This window comes from Bactrocera latifrons, unplaced genomic scaffold (assembly GCF_001853355.1).
Source record: "Bactrocera latifrons isolate USDA-ARS-PBARC rearing strain unplaced genomic scaffold, ASM185335v1 scaffold_3, whole genome shotgun sequence".
Lineage (NCBI taxonomy): Eukaryota > Metazoa > Arthropoda > Insecta > Diptera > Tephritidae > Bactrocera > Bactrocera latifrons.
Window position 1 is genome coordinate 425982 of NW_017536629.1, and position 20595 is coordinate 446576.

The window sequence follows — 20595 nt, forward strand, 5'->3', positions numbered from 1 at the left end:
TACATATATCTGTTACTACATTTCAGCATAAAACTCGTGAACAGTTATGGTACTTTTTTAAGCCAAAACTTTTGCTAAAAGCTCATATTTGCGCCCAATATTTACTTTTACTTAGCTGTACCCTGCCACCTTGTCTTTTCCCTCGCCAGCTCCCATTAAAGTTTTTTCAAATCTTCGCCACTCATCTTTTGCTCCGACTCACCTGTGCTCACTGTGGTTTTAGTTTTCAAAGAAATATTGTAAGCTAGCAGCCGCAAATGTCGTTCTGCAGCGCCACTGCGTATGAGTAATGTGATGATGTTAGAGGTTGCGTATACGTCAAGTCGTTCATTACAGATTTGCTTGCTTTTGACATTGATGTTATTCTAAGTTGGTTTTTGCGTATTAAACTGTTTACCAACACACACACAAACTTATTACAAGACACATGTTTGCTTACGTGGGTGTGTGTGGTTGCATTTTTCAAGCAATATTTACTTTTCTAAGATTTGTGCATTGCACTAATTTTTTGTTGGTTTTAGTAAAAGTTGTGGTTAGCAAAAGTTTGGCGTTAAGAATCCTTGAAAACGATGGTTTGCAGATTATATATTTATAATTCATATTAGCTTTTATCTAAAAAGTAAAAGCAACAACAGCGGCATATAGTGTCACACCAACTGGTTTCGTTTAAGCTCTCTCATTTTTTAAGCGCTTTGTTTGTTATGCTTATTTTTTCTTGTGTAACCAAAATTTAATATTCGCTCAACTGCAGCCAAGTAACAGCTTCATATTAATTTTGAATATTTAAGCGTTGTGCTTTTGGGTAAAAGCTCCTGCCAGCAGCACCGCGTAACGGTTTTACATTTTTTAAAAGCATTGAAATCCGCTTATCCTAAGCTATTCTTATGCCATAAGCTGGAAAAAACATATTGTGATTGCGTTAATTGACAGAATGAGCTTAATTTGTACTTTTTAAATTTGCTATAACTGTAAATGATAAAGTATTTAAACTAAATAATAAAAAAGAAATCTCGTTTTTATATTTCAAAGAGTAATATGGAAATATAAATAATTTTCAGCTAAGCTCATTAACTGTAAAATATAGATGTTCACAGAGAAATATGCGCAAATACATATTTTTTTTAATTTTGGTAATCAAATAAAAAGTCATGAGCTTTGCTTATACTAAAAATAAATAAAAATTTCACTCTTTAAGGGGTTATACTCACTTGTGAATTTAAAAAATATTTTGGTTTTTAAGTATGTCGAATGTACACATATATATATATATATATATAATATTCCTTAAAAATTTGCAAATATATGAACAAAATTTCGAAAAATTTAAATTTATGTATTCGAAGGCTCCCGTAATGTAAATGCATTCTTCTCCAAACCCTAACTACAGAGGCGGTGAAAAAAGTCTTTCTGAAACGTTATCTTGACCTTGCCAGACGACCTTCTCAGCTATATTTTCCAAACAATGATCGAAGAAATACAGAATTTGATAGTAATTTGGATTTTTAAGCCACTCCGAGTAAGAAATTGTTTCTAGCTTTCACTTTTCGTAGACACAAATGATCTTTAAAAATGTTGTGAGCCACTCTGAATTATAATTTTTTCCACCAAACATTTTTGGAAAGCTAGTATTCTGTGAAAAATCAAAATTTTGACGAATCTTTAGTATTAAAGTTCCGGCGAAACTGCAAGTCCTCTAGAAAAAAAATATATTGCTATGTAGTAATCTCAAAATTTATGTGAAAAATTCATAGAACCAAATTTTTGGTTTTTTTATATTTATCTTGTATCTTTTTTTCTTTCACGAAATGTGGTAGAAACTTTCCTCCTTATAACCCAAACTTACTGTATTTTTTTTTTTAGTGCAAAGTATTTATTATTGCTCCTTATATGGACTTAATATCGAATAAAAACATAATTTTCACTAAAAAATCTATGGAAAAAAAGTCAGGAATCTACATCAACTTTATCACAAAATGCCAAAAATAACCCACTTCACTGATTTAAATTCCTTTCAGGTCACTAAATGGATTTTTGTTGCTATTTTTGTCAAAGAAAATTACATTTTTAAAATCAAATCACACCTAAAACTAAAATATTTTCTTATGGCCGAATTGCAATTTGAGTAATTCAAAGACATTAATCTCACCTACACTCTCCACACGCTCCTCTAATGATACTCTTCTAATAAATAAACCGTTATTGTGCGCTATTAACCTCACACCTGAACGCCAATCTTGTTTATTTGAACCCTTCGCATATATTTATTATTTGCCTAGCAGCTAATGGCACGCTTGGGAATCTGCCGCAATAATGTTGATTTGTTGCACTCAGTGCTTCGCCACACACTAACAACACCAGCGCTGGCGCCAAGTCAACGTCAGCAAGCATTGATAGCGCTTGTGAATCCGTTTTGCGCAAAAATAATTTACTGTCAAGTAAAAGCACACACACTTCGAAGAAGCATAAAAAATAAGCAACCTTTCTTGCCACACAACATAACAAACACACGCCGCTCCTCTCTGCTATTGCATTGTGCAGCGCTCCACAACTATTTCATCATTCTTTTCGCCAGCAGAGCAAATATTTTGCTTCGAATTGTTAACTTGTTACTCGTATTTGCTTGTGGGGCACAAGTCAAGCGCACGGCAAAGTGAATAAACGGTTGCTTGCAACATTGCGAAACACACTTGCGCTGCGCTTCTATTGTTGCAACAGCATATGCCGTCAGTGGCCACTGTTGACTTCATTTCCGCTTCAACGTGCACATCGAAGCCATCGAGCAACCATTCGGCCCCTGCGACGTCATCGACAGACGTGCAGCAAGTGCAGCCAACACACCTTTACGTACCAGTTTGTGGCAGCATTGACGCTGGATGCCAGCAGCATGCTGTCAGTTGCCTGTTGCTGCCCGACTGTCTGTTTGACTGACTGCCCGGCTGAGTGGCAAGTGTAAGTTGCCTTGTTGGCTCCATAGTCCCTGGTGGATTTTGAATGTTGCGCATTCAACATTGAAAATTCTGCCAGCATTTCAGCAGATATTTTTATTTCACTGCCTCTTAAAAGTACTGTGGATATGTGCTATGCGGCGGTGTGTGTGCCGACGTAGGTTACTCTGCGCCCTTTGTGCAGCGGCTTGCCTGTGCCTCGGCTGTGTGCGGTTTGTTTATGCATTCGGCTGTGTAAAATGGATTTACTTCTTGGCATGCACAATTTTTCTTCTTCAACACAAGTGCTGCACTCAGTCGCACACACGTCCCAGCCACCGCGCATCCCTTAGATGGCTTGAGCTGCAAACGACGGTGCTATCCATTTTGCTCACTGCTCCCCCCACTGTTCGGTGGTTTTGCCAAATAAATTCACTTTTCTACCATTTTTACTTTCGGCTCCTGTCAATTTCTTTACCATTTTCCAAATTCGGTTTCTGCTTTGCATTTGGTAAAGTCACTTTGCTCACTGTTTGTTGTGCAATTTTTTTTTTGCTTTTAAATTTTTTTTTTAGTTTTGCTCTGCCTAAGCCTTGGCGGACCGCTATCAATGCTCAACAGTGTGCTTCGTGCTGCAAGTTTGTGCATTCAACTATAAATTCATTTATGTGTGTGCATATGCCTAATGGTACTATGTGCATGTGTGTGTGTGTCATGTTTTGTGCGGCCAATCTTTATTTACTCTTGTTGGCCACTAAACAACAATTTGCACTTTTGAAAATCGTCTTTGGGGTCAATTTCTCCATTTGAGTTTGTGGCATTTGTGTTGCTCTGTGGTTGCAATCGCTTTTGCACATAATTCGCTTTAGTCAGTGTGCATTTAAGCACTAGTTCTAAGTTTTTTTTTTTTTTTTTTTTTTTTTTTTTTTTTTTTTTTTTTTTTTTTTTTTTTTTTTTTTTTTTTTTTTTTTTTTTTTTTTTTTTTTTTTGTAATGCTCTCTCTCCTCGAAAAAGGTGTTGATCTGCTGTGTTTACTTGCCTGAAAACCACGCATATCTTCCATTGATTCTTTGCTACTTTGCTCTAGACTTTTCCTGCAGTCTTCTCGATCTGTCAGCACCATTCGGAGGATATGTGTGGCCACCAGAAAGTGACCAATTAGTATCACGATCAGGTTCCTACAATATCTTCTATTGATTGCCAATGGAAATTTTGTGCACTTTCGATCTACCGTTTTGCACTGCGCTTCTGCACCCAGGTAGTTCCTTCCATCGTGCTTTGATCTTCCTTACCATTCCTCCGACCAGATGTTCGTACAGACAATATGGATTTCCTAATGTTGCTCAAGTTTTCGGGTGTTAGCCGTACACCATTCTTGGCAATATCTTCTCATATTTCATTGCCCTCCATGCCTTTGTTGCCTGGCACCCAGTAGAAGTGAAGTTGCTTGCTTCTGGCAACACTTTCCACTGCTACCATGATTCCCAAGACACTCCTGGCCGATATGCGATACGAGATTCATGCCTTGATTGCTGCTTGGCTGTGTACATAGTTGTTGACTCTGGAATTGCCTGTAATTGCGTTATAAGCCTGTTCCACGGAGTTTGCAATAGCAAAGATCTCAGCTTGAAATATACTGCAGTAGTCCAGCAACTGTTTTAATAAACAAGTCTTACATATATTTACAACTTTTAGTGCGCTCCATAACCTTGAATTTATAAAAATCTACGACTCTTAAACACCGAGAGCTACTAGAACTAATTACATATTTTTTGCTTCATAAATCAGTTAAGAATTTCTAAATGATGTTTTTATCAACCGAAACTCACTCTCTCTTTGGAGAGTCATATATTGGAAAGATTTGGTTGCAGTCACAATAATAAACGGTTATTTCTTACGACTTAGCCAAATATCTTCGAATGTTGTATTATCTTGAAGATAATAGGAAGGAAATACTGTTTGAAAATGTTGCACTTTACTGGCATATGGTCTAAAAGTAATGAAAAAAGTGTAAAAAAGAATTATGTTAAATTAATTTTTTTTTGTTTTTTAATTTACAAAATAACAACAGTCCGTTTTACTAAAGGAACAACAATTCATGACAAAAAATCATAAGCAAGTTGAAAATTTCATTTCTTAAAATGAGAGAAATTACATACTTCGACTTCAGTGCAATATTTTAGCAATATTTTTTCAACTGCCAAAGTTAATGTATTGGCTTTATCAAGCCTGCGCTGACACTTAATTTAGATACTAACAAATTCAATCAAAATAATAACCTAATATATTCTCACCTTCACGACCGAAAGAGACACTTACTTAAGGCTAGACAAATTCGAATTTAGACTTCCTCTTCTCCCTGTTGACATAACATATATAGTATAGTAAATTTATTGCTACACTTCCCGACAACACAAACACCGACACAAATATATGAAACTTTCCTGACGTTTCCAATTTTGAGTTGTTGCCGGCTGCACACCGTCACCACCGCCGTGGCATCCCTTAGGAGTTGCCTAGAAAATGTCTCGCGGCAGCGCGCCGCATTTAGAGGCGAAAGTTTTTGAAATGTTGCTTTTTATCGTAATTTATTGTTTGACAAATATGCCAACGAAGGTGGTCGGCTCCGTGGCGGCAGACGTTCTCCAGGGAGAGCGCATTAGCGTTGTGTTTGACGAAAGTTGGCGGCGCTGGCATTGTAGTGCCGCATAACAGTACACCGTTGGTGGATTTCAATAAGCCAATATAAATGTGTGGGTGTGCGTATGTGCGTGACCCTCACATACTTATTTTTAAGGCATTAGCTATTATATAATTTTATTATTTATTATGCTAAGTAGGCTTATTTATTACGTTAGATTTAAAAAAAATGTTTTATGATTAAATATTTTTTTTTTTTTATATATAAAATATGATTGCTTTTTATAAGTAATTTATAAAACAAAGTAATGTTGTAACCACTTGCAAATAAAAAAATTTTTATTTTTTTTTTTTGAAAATTAATTTTTGTTTTAAGAAATATTATAATTGATTACAGCCAATGATAGGAGAAATTTTGATTTTTGTCAAAAAATTCTGAAAATTTTACACCTTAGAGTGACTTATAAAATTTAATGATTATGAAAAATCTTGTACTTTAAACTCAACTGACAAATATAACAAAAAATGTTGTGTGCAAACTTAAATACTCTGGAAAAATAGTTTCGAAAAAACGCCTTTAAAGTTTTGGGAGCCCATATTTCGGAAAGTATTTATCGGTTCCAACACAAAATTTTCGACGAATGTTCTATGTAATGTAATAATGTACATGGTCACCTAAAATGCAAAAAAAACTTAACAGCACTTTTCATAAGTTTACAGGCGAAGGAAAAACGATATAACAGAAACCACTAATATTGAAACTAAATTTGAATTGTGGTAATAAACTGGTTAGAAATTGGTTATCTGACTCTCATATTGGAAAAAAATTTGAGTTGTTATAAAATGGTTAAAAATTGGTTATAATATCTAACAGTGATTTTCGATTTGGTTATAAATTGGTTATGTTTGTTTAAATTTTGACAACTTTATAAGTATAGAGACTCAAACATTATTAAAATTGTCAAAATTAGCGAAATTGGAGAAAACATTGTAGGTACCGTTAGTATAATATTTCAACGCTTATGGCTATATTTTTATATACTTTATGCTATAGAGAAACTTTTGAACACATGCCGGTTTAGTTTGGTAGCATATTAATAAAAAAAAAAAACTTTTTATACAAGATATTTAAAAAAAAAAATGTATATTTAATTATCCTTATATACATATGTATACGCTAGATACTCTCAACAAGTTCTAAATATTTCATTTGTTTTCATTTCTCACAATTCCTCTACTTTCTTATCAATACAAATAATTTCCACACTTTTTCAATAAAAAAAAAAAATGCAACACCACATTCAAATTAAAGTTTTCACTCAATAATCTCTGTTTTTTATTTCATTTCATTGCCGACAGGTGTTTATGGAGATGTGCAACGTGTGAAAATCTTATACAACAAAAAAGACTCAGCTCTCATACAAATGGCCGAACCACAGCAAGCCTATTTGGGTAAGTACCACAGCGCCGTTTGGGTCCAACAAGTGACCCACTGCGCTTTTTTACAACAACTATGCAGACATTCGTTGTCTTTTCTCGTTTTCTTTTCTCGACCCAACATTGTATGCGTATTAAATCGTCATTGACAGTGGTTGCGTAACAAAACCGAAAGGGTGGCAGCCACTAGCTGTCGCCAACAAATTGCAATTCATAAATGAAATTTACCTGTTAATAAATACAAACGACACCCGCAGCCGCTCTTGCGCCGGTCTGCCGCACAGCAAGGCGATTGACTGCCATGGAGCTGGAGCTGGTGAGGATTCACGGAAATAATTGAAATTTTCATAAGCTTAATTATCTGCATCGCCAAGTGCCCCAACCCAGCGCAATGCCTTCGTGCACGAAAATGCCAAAGCAACAGTAACAAACCAACAAGTAAAGGGGAGCAACGGCACGCCGCAAGAGCGAGCAGCGTCCATTGTCCAAGCGTGTAGCCAGAGTTTGGCACTTGCTGTGCGCTCCATAATGGCTGTCGCATAATGGTCGCACACATAATGCCGCAATAAACGTCATGGCCAGCAAGAAATCGCTATCATTTCATAAATAAATATTTTCAGCAGCCAAGCCAGCAGCGCCGGCACCCTGCCGTGTCACACCCGCCGCTCTCCGGTTGAGTGTGCTGCTCGTTTATTGCCATTAACTGTTATTACTCTTCGAATGCAAAGCTTTATACAGCTTTTATTGGCTTTCGCCTTTTCCTTTGAAATTCTTTGCAGTTCCCCAAATATGCAGTTATACGCAAAGGAAGGTTGCGCTGCCAAACTGTCAGAGAAATTGGCTTCTACTCTATTTTTACTATATTTTTATGAATTTCTTAATTAAAAGTGCACTTTTTCATGCAACAGTGTATTAAAATGTTTAACTTAACCTTTTTTCACGAATATGGAATTTATTCATTATCTTATTGGGCAGCTCGCACCGGCTCTCTGTATTGTTGTGTAATTAAATATTTGATAGCGAAAGCATAACTAGGCATTTCATCAACATTGCCGCCCATAAGATCAACACCCAATACCCTACCATCCCCCCGTCTTTTTTTTTTACCTTTCAGCAGGTCACTAACGCCGACTCAGCCGCCTGCCTACCACCCTCCACGCCGTTAGTTGCTCGCAATGGCATTTGCAATACCGCAAAATATTAATAAACATAACGGTGCATAAAGAGAGCGCGCACCGAGCGCACGTCGGAAGGGTCGCAGAAGCTTAACAACAACCACAGCCACAATAAGAAAAACAAACATTGTTGCTGTTGTTGTGAGTGAGTGTCGTGTGCGGAGGTGGGGTAAAAGCAATAAATGGAAACTGCTGCGGCCTGCGGTTGCATTCGATATTAAAAGCATTTTTGTTCGATTTCCGTTGAATGGCAGTCACCCACCGTTGCCCGCACACACACAAACACACACACATGCATATGTACATGCGGCAAAGTACATACAGCAAAGTACCTGCTGCTTATCTCTACCTACTATTTTATTGTCGCCGGAACCATTCGCAAGTTGGCTGTAGTGATTGCAAATGCTCAGGTGGAACCGGCGTACGGGTTGGGGCAGCGCGCTATTTTGTAACAGAATGCATTGCCTTTGCTACTCTCTTTCTGACCTGCATGCGCATCCCTTATCCCTTAACCACCCTTATAAGCGGGGTTTCGCAGCCGCACTCTCCTCCTTATCCACCTGGCGATTGTTATTTAATTAATAAATTTCGGAATTTTAAACATTTCTTCAATGCATGCAGTTGAGCACACACATAACTGTATCAATATATGTATACCATATATGCATATACAAGCTTATGTGCAGCAGCGCCGGTTCGCTTGCAAAGTAAGCTGCTGAAAATCCGCTCTTTTTGTGGCATTTGCGAGTGTTCTTTGTAATGTATAAGCGAAGAGCAGCGCTGAATACAGTTCACATGATTTAAGTATATATATATGTATGCCATATGAGCTTCAATGCCCAGCAACGGCTACTTACATACTTGTATATAAATTTAATAACAATAAACTGAAATATTTCTTATGAAAACAATTTCAATATTTCACAATAATTACATTCGCTGATGAATGCACTGGCAGGGCTTCGCTGCTGCAGTTTTAATAAAGTAGCGCTTTTCAATTAAAATATGATATATTCGTATTTCCATATTTGATGTGTAAATTTCGTTATTTGAAGCAGGCATAAAGCATATATTTAGTGTAATAAAGTATCTATATCTAATAGAACGCAACTATTGACAGCCGAGTTGATAAATACATACAAGTTTAGAAATGTATTCAAGTCAGAAATAGATAACCGGAATTGATAGCAAGGAGATAAAGTTATAAATAACATGTTTATCAGGTAAATACATATATCGGAAATATATAGCTGCGGTATACTCTTTTTACTAAAACAAAGAATTCTTTAAAAAAAACTAACTTCTGGAAAGTTAATGGAAAATGTCAACTAAATTTGATCGGTAAACAACCTCACCTTTGCCACGATATTTGGCGATTGATCGCTTGTTTTCGGGTGGAAGATGCAAGCCAGTAATAACTTATACTTTGAAGTAAAAAAGTATTATTTCACAGACGTTAACGCGTCGCTTTTAAATCTGAGATTTTGTAACCAATCGTGCTTTCATTTTTTAAGGCTTAAATGATCTTACAAGCTGGTTTTCACTCATCTATGCGATATTCCAGTGATGCCAGTAAGATCTCTGACAGTAAGTTGTCGATTCTCAAGCAAATTCCTTTGTTTCATTGCCTATTGAAAACCTAAATTAAAAAGTCTTACTATTTTTCGCCCACAGTGATAACACTCGTTGCTGTCGTTGCTTTGGCGCGTATATTTGTGAGCCACACTCCAACAAAAGCCAAAACTTGCAGATACGCTAAAGTAAACCATGTGCTACATGAACTCAATATTATTTTTAATTTTTTTTTTATTCTGCCAATAATTGCATAAAAAGTAGCAGCTGGTTTCCAATTAATTAACTCTGGCTGCTTTTTTGCCTCTGCATAGGTTTCGTTCTGTAAATTGCACAAAATAGATTAAATGCGGTATTATGTAAGTAAACATATCGATAAGCTCGTGTACGAAGATAGCGAAAAAATCTACAAAAAGAGAGAAGAAATGTATGTAAGTAGATACAATTTATTTTAGATAGTTTATAATTAATTAGTATTTTAAACTACCCAAAAACCTCAAAATAATACCAGCTGAAGATGCCTCAAAAAGTCATGTTTCATTGAAGCTCTCTCTCTTTAACTTCTAGTAAAGCAATAAATCAAATCTCAATCAAATCGTAAGAAAAACGTTTATTTAAAAAATATTAAGCTGAAGGCCCTGGCAGCCAGTGCTTTATATATAAGTGGAACGATTATTCATAATTATTTCTCTTTTAAATAAATAAATAAATAAAATAAAAAAAGTATTAATTTCAGATATTGAAAAACAGATGAGAGTAAATTTGCGACTTTGGACTGTTTCCTTTCCATATAAAAATATTTGCAAACCAATTTTGACATTGGCGTTCGGCTAATTTACAACCTTTTGATAGTAAAATAGTAGGATGGGTTTGGTAAAAATTGGCAAATATGAATCCATGAAGAATCGCACTTGGACCACTATATACGCTTGTCTGTTGTTTTGATGTTTAGAACTACTATGTATGGATCGAAAAGACCTTCGCATATCGCAAAACACCTAGGGCCTATCACAAATTTCAGCCAATTAGCCCGTTTTAGTCGGTTTAGGCCAAAATTCAATTTTTGTTCATATCAAAAGCCAGGCCAAAGAGCGATTACCTTTTAGAGGGCTGTAACTCAAAAACTTTTAGAGAGATGGATTCAAGATTATGATATGTTACTTTTAAAGATATAACTTATCGAAAATAACTCATTCACATTAGGTCTATTCCTTAATTTTAAGTGTTCTTCGGAAACACTTCCAACTGGTTTTGAGTTTTTTCTTTTCAACGTACATTAAGTCACTGAGTCACTGAGTCTGCTGAGCAGAGCATTGTAATTGGAAACGCTTTCTTAGCAGTAACGAATAATTTGAGGATGCATAAAGTCCGTTATACAGCTAAATACGCGAGTACATAGGCGCATGAAAGATGTTGGTGCGCTACTTAAGGTCTGTGCCACCGCTTAACCGCCGACAATCTCAATTTCTCGTTCAGTCAACTCGCCTCAATGGTTGGTTTAACATTTGCCCGCAACACAAGGCGCGAATGAAAGCCGCCACCTAATGCTTTTGTATGCTAATGCACTGGCGAACGGCGCTGGTGGCATGACTGGTGTTGCCAGATATTAAGTATGTACTATTTAATGGTGGCTAAAGTAAGAGGCCAATGATTTTCGCTATCAAAAAATTATTTCGTGAAGTCTTTTTTTTTTTTTTGCTGAAAAGAGAGTGAATCAAATCCACAATTTTTTAAATATGTTTTAATAACTTGTACTTTTCTGCCCAAAAAAATAATAATTTTTCGTTTTGTTCAAGTCTGGTAACACCGTTCACGGCACACATGTGGCATGCTTTCGTGCAACATTGCTCTATTTTCCTTTTGCGACTAATAACAGTCAATTTTGTTGTTTGCACAGCGGTTTTGTGTTTATTCCACACACACACACACGCATGCGCATGCATACTTGTAGCTCGCCGCAGCCAACAGCATTTTGTGGCATTACACAGTGGCCATTGTTTCTGTTCATTGCTAACACTTTGTTGTCGTCACATGTTTTTGTTGCCGACACTGCACTCATGCAACACTAACGCACTCAACATGTGTCTGTATGTGTGTGTGTTGAACATTAATCGCTCGCGTTTTAAAATTACATTTTCGCCTAATAGGCAAAAATGCATGAAATTTTCCGTTGGCTGGTCACCAAAACAAACAACGCCCACGCACCCACACACACACACACACGCACACATAGGCAGGCTTGACTCATGTTTGTTTGCTATAAGTGGTGGTTGCTCTTTTTCGAGTCGGCGCCTGCGACTATTGTGCTGCATTTTGGCCACTTGCCGTTAGTCGAGCGCTCCGTTATTGTTTTTGTTGGCCGTTTGGTCGAGTGTTGGGCCGGCGCTGTCACTTGCCGTTTCCGGCGTTTTTGGTGCCGTCGGTGTGGTGCACTGTGGCTGCTGCTGGCATTGGCTTGTCCGCCTCTCGGTTAGTTGATTGCTCGCTTGGTTAGCCTTCCTGTTACTTGCAGCACTTGCTGTTGGGGTCACCGGCCATTACACTTGCTCTATGCATGCTCTGCTACTTACATGCTTACTAATTTGCGGCGATTGCGGGCGTATTTATTTAGATTAAGCGTAAGACTAATTAGGATTTTTTTCCAATTATACTCGGAATATCCTTGAAAGGTTTAGTGGCGCTGAGTGCCCTTGCCATATGCAAGCAGCTACTGGGTACATATTCATATAGGATAAACTGTGGATACGGTATAAGCTTGGCTTAAAGCACAAATATTAAGATTACTTATCAATTTTTTTCATTTAAGAGTATAAAATATAGGTCGAAACAAGAACACAGCAAAACTAAAACAGAAGCATTAACTTTGGTTGCGACGAACTAGAATACCCTTCACAGGTGCCTCCCTTGCAGCATTAAAGGGTTTAAAAAGATCTTTATATTGATTTTGATAAATCAGTATGTATGGAAACTAAATGTTTTAGTCAGCCGATCTCTACAAAATGGAAGGAGGTTTTAGTGGATTGAAGCTCCGCATTCTAGCTTTTGATGTTCCCTCTGCTTTAAAAACAGAAAATACGACAAAAAATATGTGAATTATAAAGTTTTGGAAATTTATTATTTCAATTATGGTGCAAAAAAATTAATTGATGGTGATTTTAGAGTAGACTAATCAAAATATATATTTTTTTAAATAAATTTAAGTCGTTATATATCTCAAATAATTGTTTTTATTTTTGTTTCAATTCTAAAATTTTAAACAAAGTGGCAACTCTTTCAAAATATTCACTTAAAATCCAATTTTTGAGCGATATTGGTGCAGTGACTTTTTTAAATTTTTTTTTTTTTTGTAAAATATTAAACAAGGTGGCAACTCTTTCAAACTTTTCACTAAAAATCCACATTTGAAGCGATATTGTTACTTTTTCAAATTTAGTTTTATTAATTTAAAAATATGCAAAATGAAAGATGAAATAAAAAAGTTTAGTGACAGATACAAAAACAGGTTAGAGATTCATCCCAATCCTTTAGCAGTGGCATTACTACAGGCACCCACTACAACAAGGTTAAAAAGAAAAGACATATTAAACTTGTAAACCAGCACTTTAACACAAAGTAGTGTATGATTATGTTTTTTTTTTTTTTTTGTATAACATAAAGAAAATAGCAAATAATTATGTAAATTCGTTTGTATGTAGTTTGGACTTTTGTTTTTATTATACTGTCACTAAGCAGAGGGTTCCTTAATGAAGTATCACTCACAATTTGTTTGTACCTTAACAGCACATTTACTTATTGTCTATTAATATTAAGACAGATTGTAAATTTAACTTGAATACAAAAAAAAAAAAGTTTTATTAACCAAATTTAAACAAGGTAGCAACACTTCTCAACTTTTCGTTAAAAAACAAATTTTAAGTGTTGTTGGAGTGACTTTTTAATTTCATTTTTATTAAAAAAATTTCAACAACGTGGCAACGCTTTTTAACTTTTCACTAAAAATCCAATTTTTGAGCGATATTATTGCAATATTTCAATTTGTTTTTTTGGCTGAAATTGTTTTCAATTATTCAAGTCAGATGGCAACGCCATAAAGTTAACTTCCTCGCAGTAAAGCTTGTCTAATTTCAGTACTTCATTTGGGTAATTATGTGATTTATTTTTATAATTTGTTTAATTATTTTTTCTATAATTTTTTAGTTATTATTTGGATACTTTATTTAATACTTTTTGTTTTCAGTTCAAAAATCAAATAAAAAACGTCCCCCGAGAAAGACTTTTAATTACTAATTGATACTGTATTTCTATACGTACATACATACATGTAAATATTTACATATATTGATATGTACATACATATATAAACTTCAACAAATGTTGCTCATGTCTTTAACATTTTGTATTCGCATTCAATTTTCACCTGCAACCGCAACACGAACTTCAAATGCGCTTGTGAATGACTAAATTCGTTATCAGGATAATTAAACTTGCTGCCGCTGTGTATTCCCTACTGGGCTGTCAATACACAAACACCCATACACACACATGCAGGACGGCGTACAAATATTACCGCGACATGCGGTCGTGTGAACGCGCACCAACTGAATTGTCAACAGCAGCGACAGCGCGTGGGGCGGCGGCGGCAGCGACACTTCGCCAACAGAAGCTCAAAAGCTCAGCGGCAGCCAGTGAAATTGTGCAAATAATGTTGCATATTTAATGGGGCAAACGGTGTATTTAACGGCTGTCAGGCCAACACGTTCGCGCGCATCCACAGACAAGCGAGCGAGTGAGCGAACGAGCGTGCCACGCGCTCCACACGGCAGGGTGCATACCAATGTACAAATGGCGGGACGGTAGGCTGCCAAACACACACACACACACACACACACAAACAGACAAGCGGCGGGTAGACCGACAGACAAATAGATAATCAAATGGCAGCCAGAAACAATAGCGACAAGAGCCAGCAGAGCAAGCGACAGACAGACGGAGCGCATACTTTTCGCTTGGCATGCCGAATACGCGCGGGTATTCTGCACCGTTGCCAGCGTATTGACGCAAGCTAACGCGAATTGAATTGCAAATATAACTGTAATTAATGTTAATAAGTTTATAATGTTTGGCAAAGTGCAATGGCGAATGATTATTAAGCTTTCAATTACAACTACACTTTAATACAATACCTGTGCTGATTGTGGAAAATATAAAGAAGCGGCGGCTTCGTGATTTACAGTTAATTTTCAGAGTAATGTTTTCTTTAAAAAGCGCAGCTTTAAGTGCGCTTGCCACTTACTTTAGTTGCCATAAAAACGAAAGAGCGCATAAAGCTTGAAGGTGTAGTAAGCGCATACTTTGCTCTGCCATACTTGTAGATATGTATGTACATATTGTCACCTAAAATGCAAAATAACGTAAAATCACTTTTCAAGCGAAGGAAAAACGATATAATAGAAAGCACACACATTGAAAAAAAATTTGAGTTTTGGTTAGAAATTGGTTATCATTAACTCATATTACAAAAATTGAGTTTTTGTTATAAAACGGTTATATATTGGTTATTATAACAGATAGCGATTTTCGGTTTGATTATAAAACGGTTATATATTGGTTATCACACCCGCATAATGACAAAAAAAATTAGTTTTCGTTATAAAATGGTTGTATATTATATCAGATAGTGATTTTCGATTTTTTTGATGATATGCTGTTTTGCGCTTTAGTTAATGAAATACAGACACCTGCGTTTGAGTGTTTGTGCCGTAAAAATCCCAGCCACATGAAAAGCTAAATTTCGTCATGATTAATGTTGCATAAATGAACAGTATGAAAAGTTTTGCATAGTTTGCCACAACTTGTGGCACTTAACTGCACATGATTATGTATGAGTACGCACAGCTATGCACTTTTATATGTGAGTGTAAGTATGAGCATCACTTATGAATTACACAAGTTTATACATAATTCTATATACTATAACGCTATGCTAGCTGGCTGCCTGTGTCGCCCTTGCTTGCCACAAAGGAATTCGGCAAAAATTTAGCAAAGTGAAATATTGCAACGACGCCCAGCTGAGATTAAACTTACAAATTGAAGTGGAAAAGTGGGACTATTGCCTGCACTTTTTGCAAACTCCGACCTTTTTGACATTTTTTTGCTTGCGCGCACACACACAGACATACTTGCCACACTCGCACACAACGAGACACCCACCCGAGCGCATGGTAATGCAGGCGTGTTGTTGTAGTAATTAACTTTATGTATGTGCAGTAATTAGAATATAAAGAATTCAATGAGTTTTGGGCCGCCAAAAACAGCTGTGTCCTAGCTGCAGCTACAACAAAAACAACTATTTAAAAAAGTGTCACAATAAAAAAAGAAAAAAACTTTGTGGAAATGGAATATTTTAGTAATGGAAAAGAAAACGTTTATGCCGACTGGCAATTGGAAATGTCAAAGTGAAAAAGTTTACATGTCAAATGAGTTGAAAAACACACGCACACATACACATATATATATTTTGGCACTTTAAGTGCATGTCGAATTTGTATTTTGCGCATGCAAGAGCGAGAGTATTAAATATATTCTGCGTATTAATACACACACATGCACATATGTGTGTATGTATGTATATAAGCTCGAATATAAGTATATTCATAAATATGCCTTGCACGCTTCGGGGAGATTAAAATGTAAATATTACATGGCGAACAAAGAGCACATGTGCGTGCATTCGTTTTAAATACACGCCACTCACACACACACACACACACGTATGTGCGAGCTTTTACAAATTGAACAATACACCGACACATTGAACGACTAACGGCAAACAAATTCAACGGTAAAGCACCTTAGAGATTTGTTTAAGCCCTGACCGCACGCACACAATGACAACTATTTAAAAGTGGCGTCCCTCATGTGCGCAAACGCACACACAACATATTCGTACACATCTGTATGTATGTGCAACGTCCTTGGCAAACACGCCACATTCATTGCAAAGTGCTTATAATTAATTTTAACATATTTTAAGGCGCACTAGCGTGTAATTGTAAATAAGTGTAAAGTCAATTACAGCAAAAGCTCCACACATTTTGCCGCTGGCCAAAAGCTATTTGCACTGTAATTGTAATTGTTATAAAATATTTGCAATAATTTATTAATAAAACTTGCACACAAATTCCCCAAAATGATTACAACGTCCCAATGGCAAGCATGTGAACGGTATATCGGAAACACTTTCATATGTATGCGGGCAACAATAGATCTTATGCGCTCAAAATGCATACATAAAAGCGTAAAATTAATCTACCAATGCTCTTAGGTATTTTATATAAACATATATATATGTGTGTATATATGGTCTATAAAAGTGGTCAGCGTAGTGAGTGGCTCAACATAAAATAAAGCAAACATTTATGAAAGATTTTAACAAATTTGTATGCCTGAATTTAAGGTATTTTCTTAGTTTTAAGAGTTCTGAGCTAACAAAAAGTTTGTGCAAATACTTTGCTTGGCTTTGAGCTAGATTTTGGTCGGTCAATTTGTATGGCAGCTATGTTTTATAGAGGTCTGATCAGAACCATTTTTAAGGAGATTATAGCGTTGCCTCTGAAAGTAATACATGCTTAATGTCGTAACGATATTTTATCAAATGAAAATGTTTTTCATAGAAGTACTTGATTGTTTTCGAATGATTTGTATGACAGCTGTAGCATGTACTGCTCCAATCTGAACCATTTTTTTTTTTTTTTTTTTCGGAAATTATAGCGTTGCATCTGACAATAACGTATACTAGATTTCGTGATGAGACCTTATCAAATGAAAAAGTTTTTCATATGACGACTTGATCTGTTTGTCTGAAAGCTATATCTTATAGTAGTCCAAACTTAAATATTTATTCCGAGATGAGAGGGTTGCTTTGGAAAGTAATAAGTATTAAATTTCGTTGTGATATCTTGTCATATGTATAAATAAGTTTTCCATACCATGGCATGATCTTGAGCGATCTGTTTGTATGACAGCTATAACTTATAGTGGTCCGATCTGACCCATTTATTTTGAGATTCTATGGTTGCCTTAAGCAACAACACATATTAATTTTCGTGTTGATATCTTGTCAAATGAGAAAGTTTTCCATACATGCACATTATTTTATCGACCAATTTGTATGACAGCTTTACGTTATAGTGGTTCAATCTTAACTATTTGTACGTAGATTAAAGGGTTGCCTTGGAAAATAATACGCATCAAATTTCTGTACGATATCTTGTCATATAAAAAAGTTTTCTATACTCAGGCTCGACTCAGCTCGCTGATCGTTTATATTCGATATAATTTACAGAGTCTCCGATGCGCCCTTCTAACTGTTACAAACATCATGGCAAACTTAATACTATTCTATAATGTAATTGTCTATATTTTAATAAATTTTTCAAAACTTCATTTAAGAGAAAATAACATCTCCTAAGCGAACTTATTATAAAATGCTTATATAAATATTGTAGCAAGCCGGTAGTAGAAACGATATGGCCACACTTATTGAAGTGGCATGAATCACGGTTTTATTTCATATTAAATTCCCAGCCCAGTAGTTGAAATAAATAATTTCTCGTACAGCATTAATACCTTCTGTACTATGCTTCATATGCTCATTGACATCTAGAGCAGTGGTCGGCATTTCTTAGCAAAATTTTGCAAACTAACTTCACACGTACGCTTACGTTCTATCGTTCAGTCGTTCAGTCGTTGTCGAGCCAGCAACGAATTAACATCGCGTAAGACTTTTGTGCAAAACCAAATATGCCCTGCGAGAAATATTTTGTGATACTAAATGTCTTTGGCGCCATGCAATGCCTTTTATGTTCCAAATCTTTAAAATATAATAGGGAATATATCCTTAAAAGACATTTTGTTAATTTTCATTATACTATTAATTATTTAGATGAAAAAGAACGAAAATGTCTTTTTAAAGAAATAATATATATTTTTTTACAAAAAATTATCTGATTGGTTACGTAAAAACGAATAGTTAGATTATTTAGATTAGAATTTTATAGAAGAATAATTTATTTTATAATTTTGCTTATAAAATTTGCGTAATTTTAATTCCAATTTCTCACTGGGCTACTTTTGTTTCGTGCTCACCAACACAGTGACAGATCCTCTCATGCCGACCACTGATCTAGAGTGATAAATACGAGTGGGAATACGAGTTATCAGAGCCATCTACAGGAGCCAAAAGAGAAGAGAGAGTCAAAACCTTAACAATATGCGGTGGTAAATCTTACTCAAAGGCCTGTGGACCCACAGACCGATACTAGACATCCATTCGTGGATCGACAGACGAGAATCTAGATTTACACCTAATCCAAAGACTAAGTGCACATGAGTGCTTTAGAAACTATCTGTACAGATTCCAGCGTTATATTATTAGTAAAAATTGTCTTTGAAGACTCTGAGCGTGTATTCTTTTTAAGAACAAGGGTACACTTAGTGATAGTTTTACGGTGGAAAATTTGACGACACTCATGTGTCAGTCACCTGAGAGCTCGAAAGCTGTCAGCGAAGCGGCAGCCTCAGTTGTGGCAAAACAAGGTATAAAAAGCAAATTAGGCGTCCATCAGTCCATGCCTTAGAGGAGACTTATATCAGTATGTTTGATTACAAATGTTTTCAGTAGGGCCTACGTGCCTCCAATATTTCATCTGGAAATATTTCAAACAATTTTCTTAATTGTTATGGAATGTAGCTGTTATCTTTAAGATGGCCGTGGTTGAGTTCAAAATTTTCTTCTGTTCTGTATAAACTTATCAGTAAATAAACTGAATCCGCTTATCATGTTCTTGTTTTCACTGCGAAGTTATAAAATGACAAGCTAACTTATGGCATACTAGTCAATTAATAACTGAAAAAACTGCCAATCACAAAAATGGTATGCGAAACATTACCTTTTTACACTACACATATACTTAGCAAGAGCTTCTGCAAGCAGTAGAGCTCTACAGGAGCTCTTTTATCATCGTATCACTGTTCTGCATCTGAAATCCTCGAAACGTCTGCTTACATTGCTATAATGAATAATGACAACAAAAGCAAGAATATCGCTTGAAATCGATTAACGCTTCATTATTCGCTTAAAGTCCTTATTGTAAACATATATACATACATAAAAGCATATGTATGAAAATGAAACTTTGTCTGCTGCGCATATATGCGATTGTTTAAATAAATAATTTTCTGCACATTTTGCACTTTGTCAGCGACATTGGTCCATCTGTCGCTCGCATTACATGCCAAAGTCCTACTTACAGGCATACTTAACTACAGAAAGTCCAAGGACAGCGAACTTAAATTGTTAACTCACTTTGAGAAAGGTTGCAGCGAAAGAAGGGAAATAATGTTTATTTTATGCATGTAAAATACAATTTTGTACTCAGCCTGCCATTGTCCAGCTACAGGCATTGTTACGACTCCAGCTACGAGCATACACACTAGCAAAAGCATTCAGGTCATTCTGCGTATTGTGAGTGGAACCCTAAAAGAAAAATGCCACTGGCTTCAAAACTGACCATATGTGCCAGCAAGCCTGAGAAACTTCGACGTTTTGAGTTCGGTTTGGGCGCCGTAGTTGTTATTTTCAAATACTGCAGATAAAGTTTATACTTTTGTGGAAAATTAAATGTTTTTAACTGCCAATAATATGCTTACTATACTAGATCTTCACACAATACTTCCGGTTTTTGAAAGTCTTACTAAAATTACTTGTATAAAATTCTTCTTCCCCTCTGCCGTATTTGTTCCAAGCGAGCGCGCCATTGACGCTTACTTCCACACAAGTATAGAGT

At 35.9% G+C, this 20595-nt stretch overlaps 1 protein-coding gene across 12 annotated transcripts in view; it reads left to right on the plus strand.

Moving 5' to 3' along the window:
* LOC108970440 (polypyrimidine tract-binding protein 1) overlaps positions 1-20595 on the plus strand; it is a 390952-nt gene that overhangs the window by 361144 nt on the left and 9213 nt on the right. For all 12 annotated transcript variants that reach the window (XM_018935824.1, XM_018935825.1, XM_018935823.1 and 9 more), the window contains one exon: positions 6924-7016. In XM_018935824.1, coding sequence (XP_018791369.1) covers positions 6924-7016 — 93 coding nt within the window. The remainder of the gene's footprint in view (positions 1-6923; positions 7017-20595) is intronic.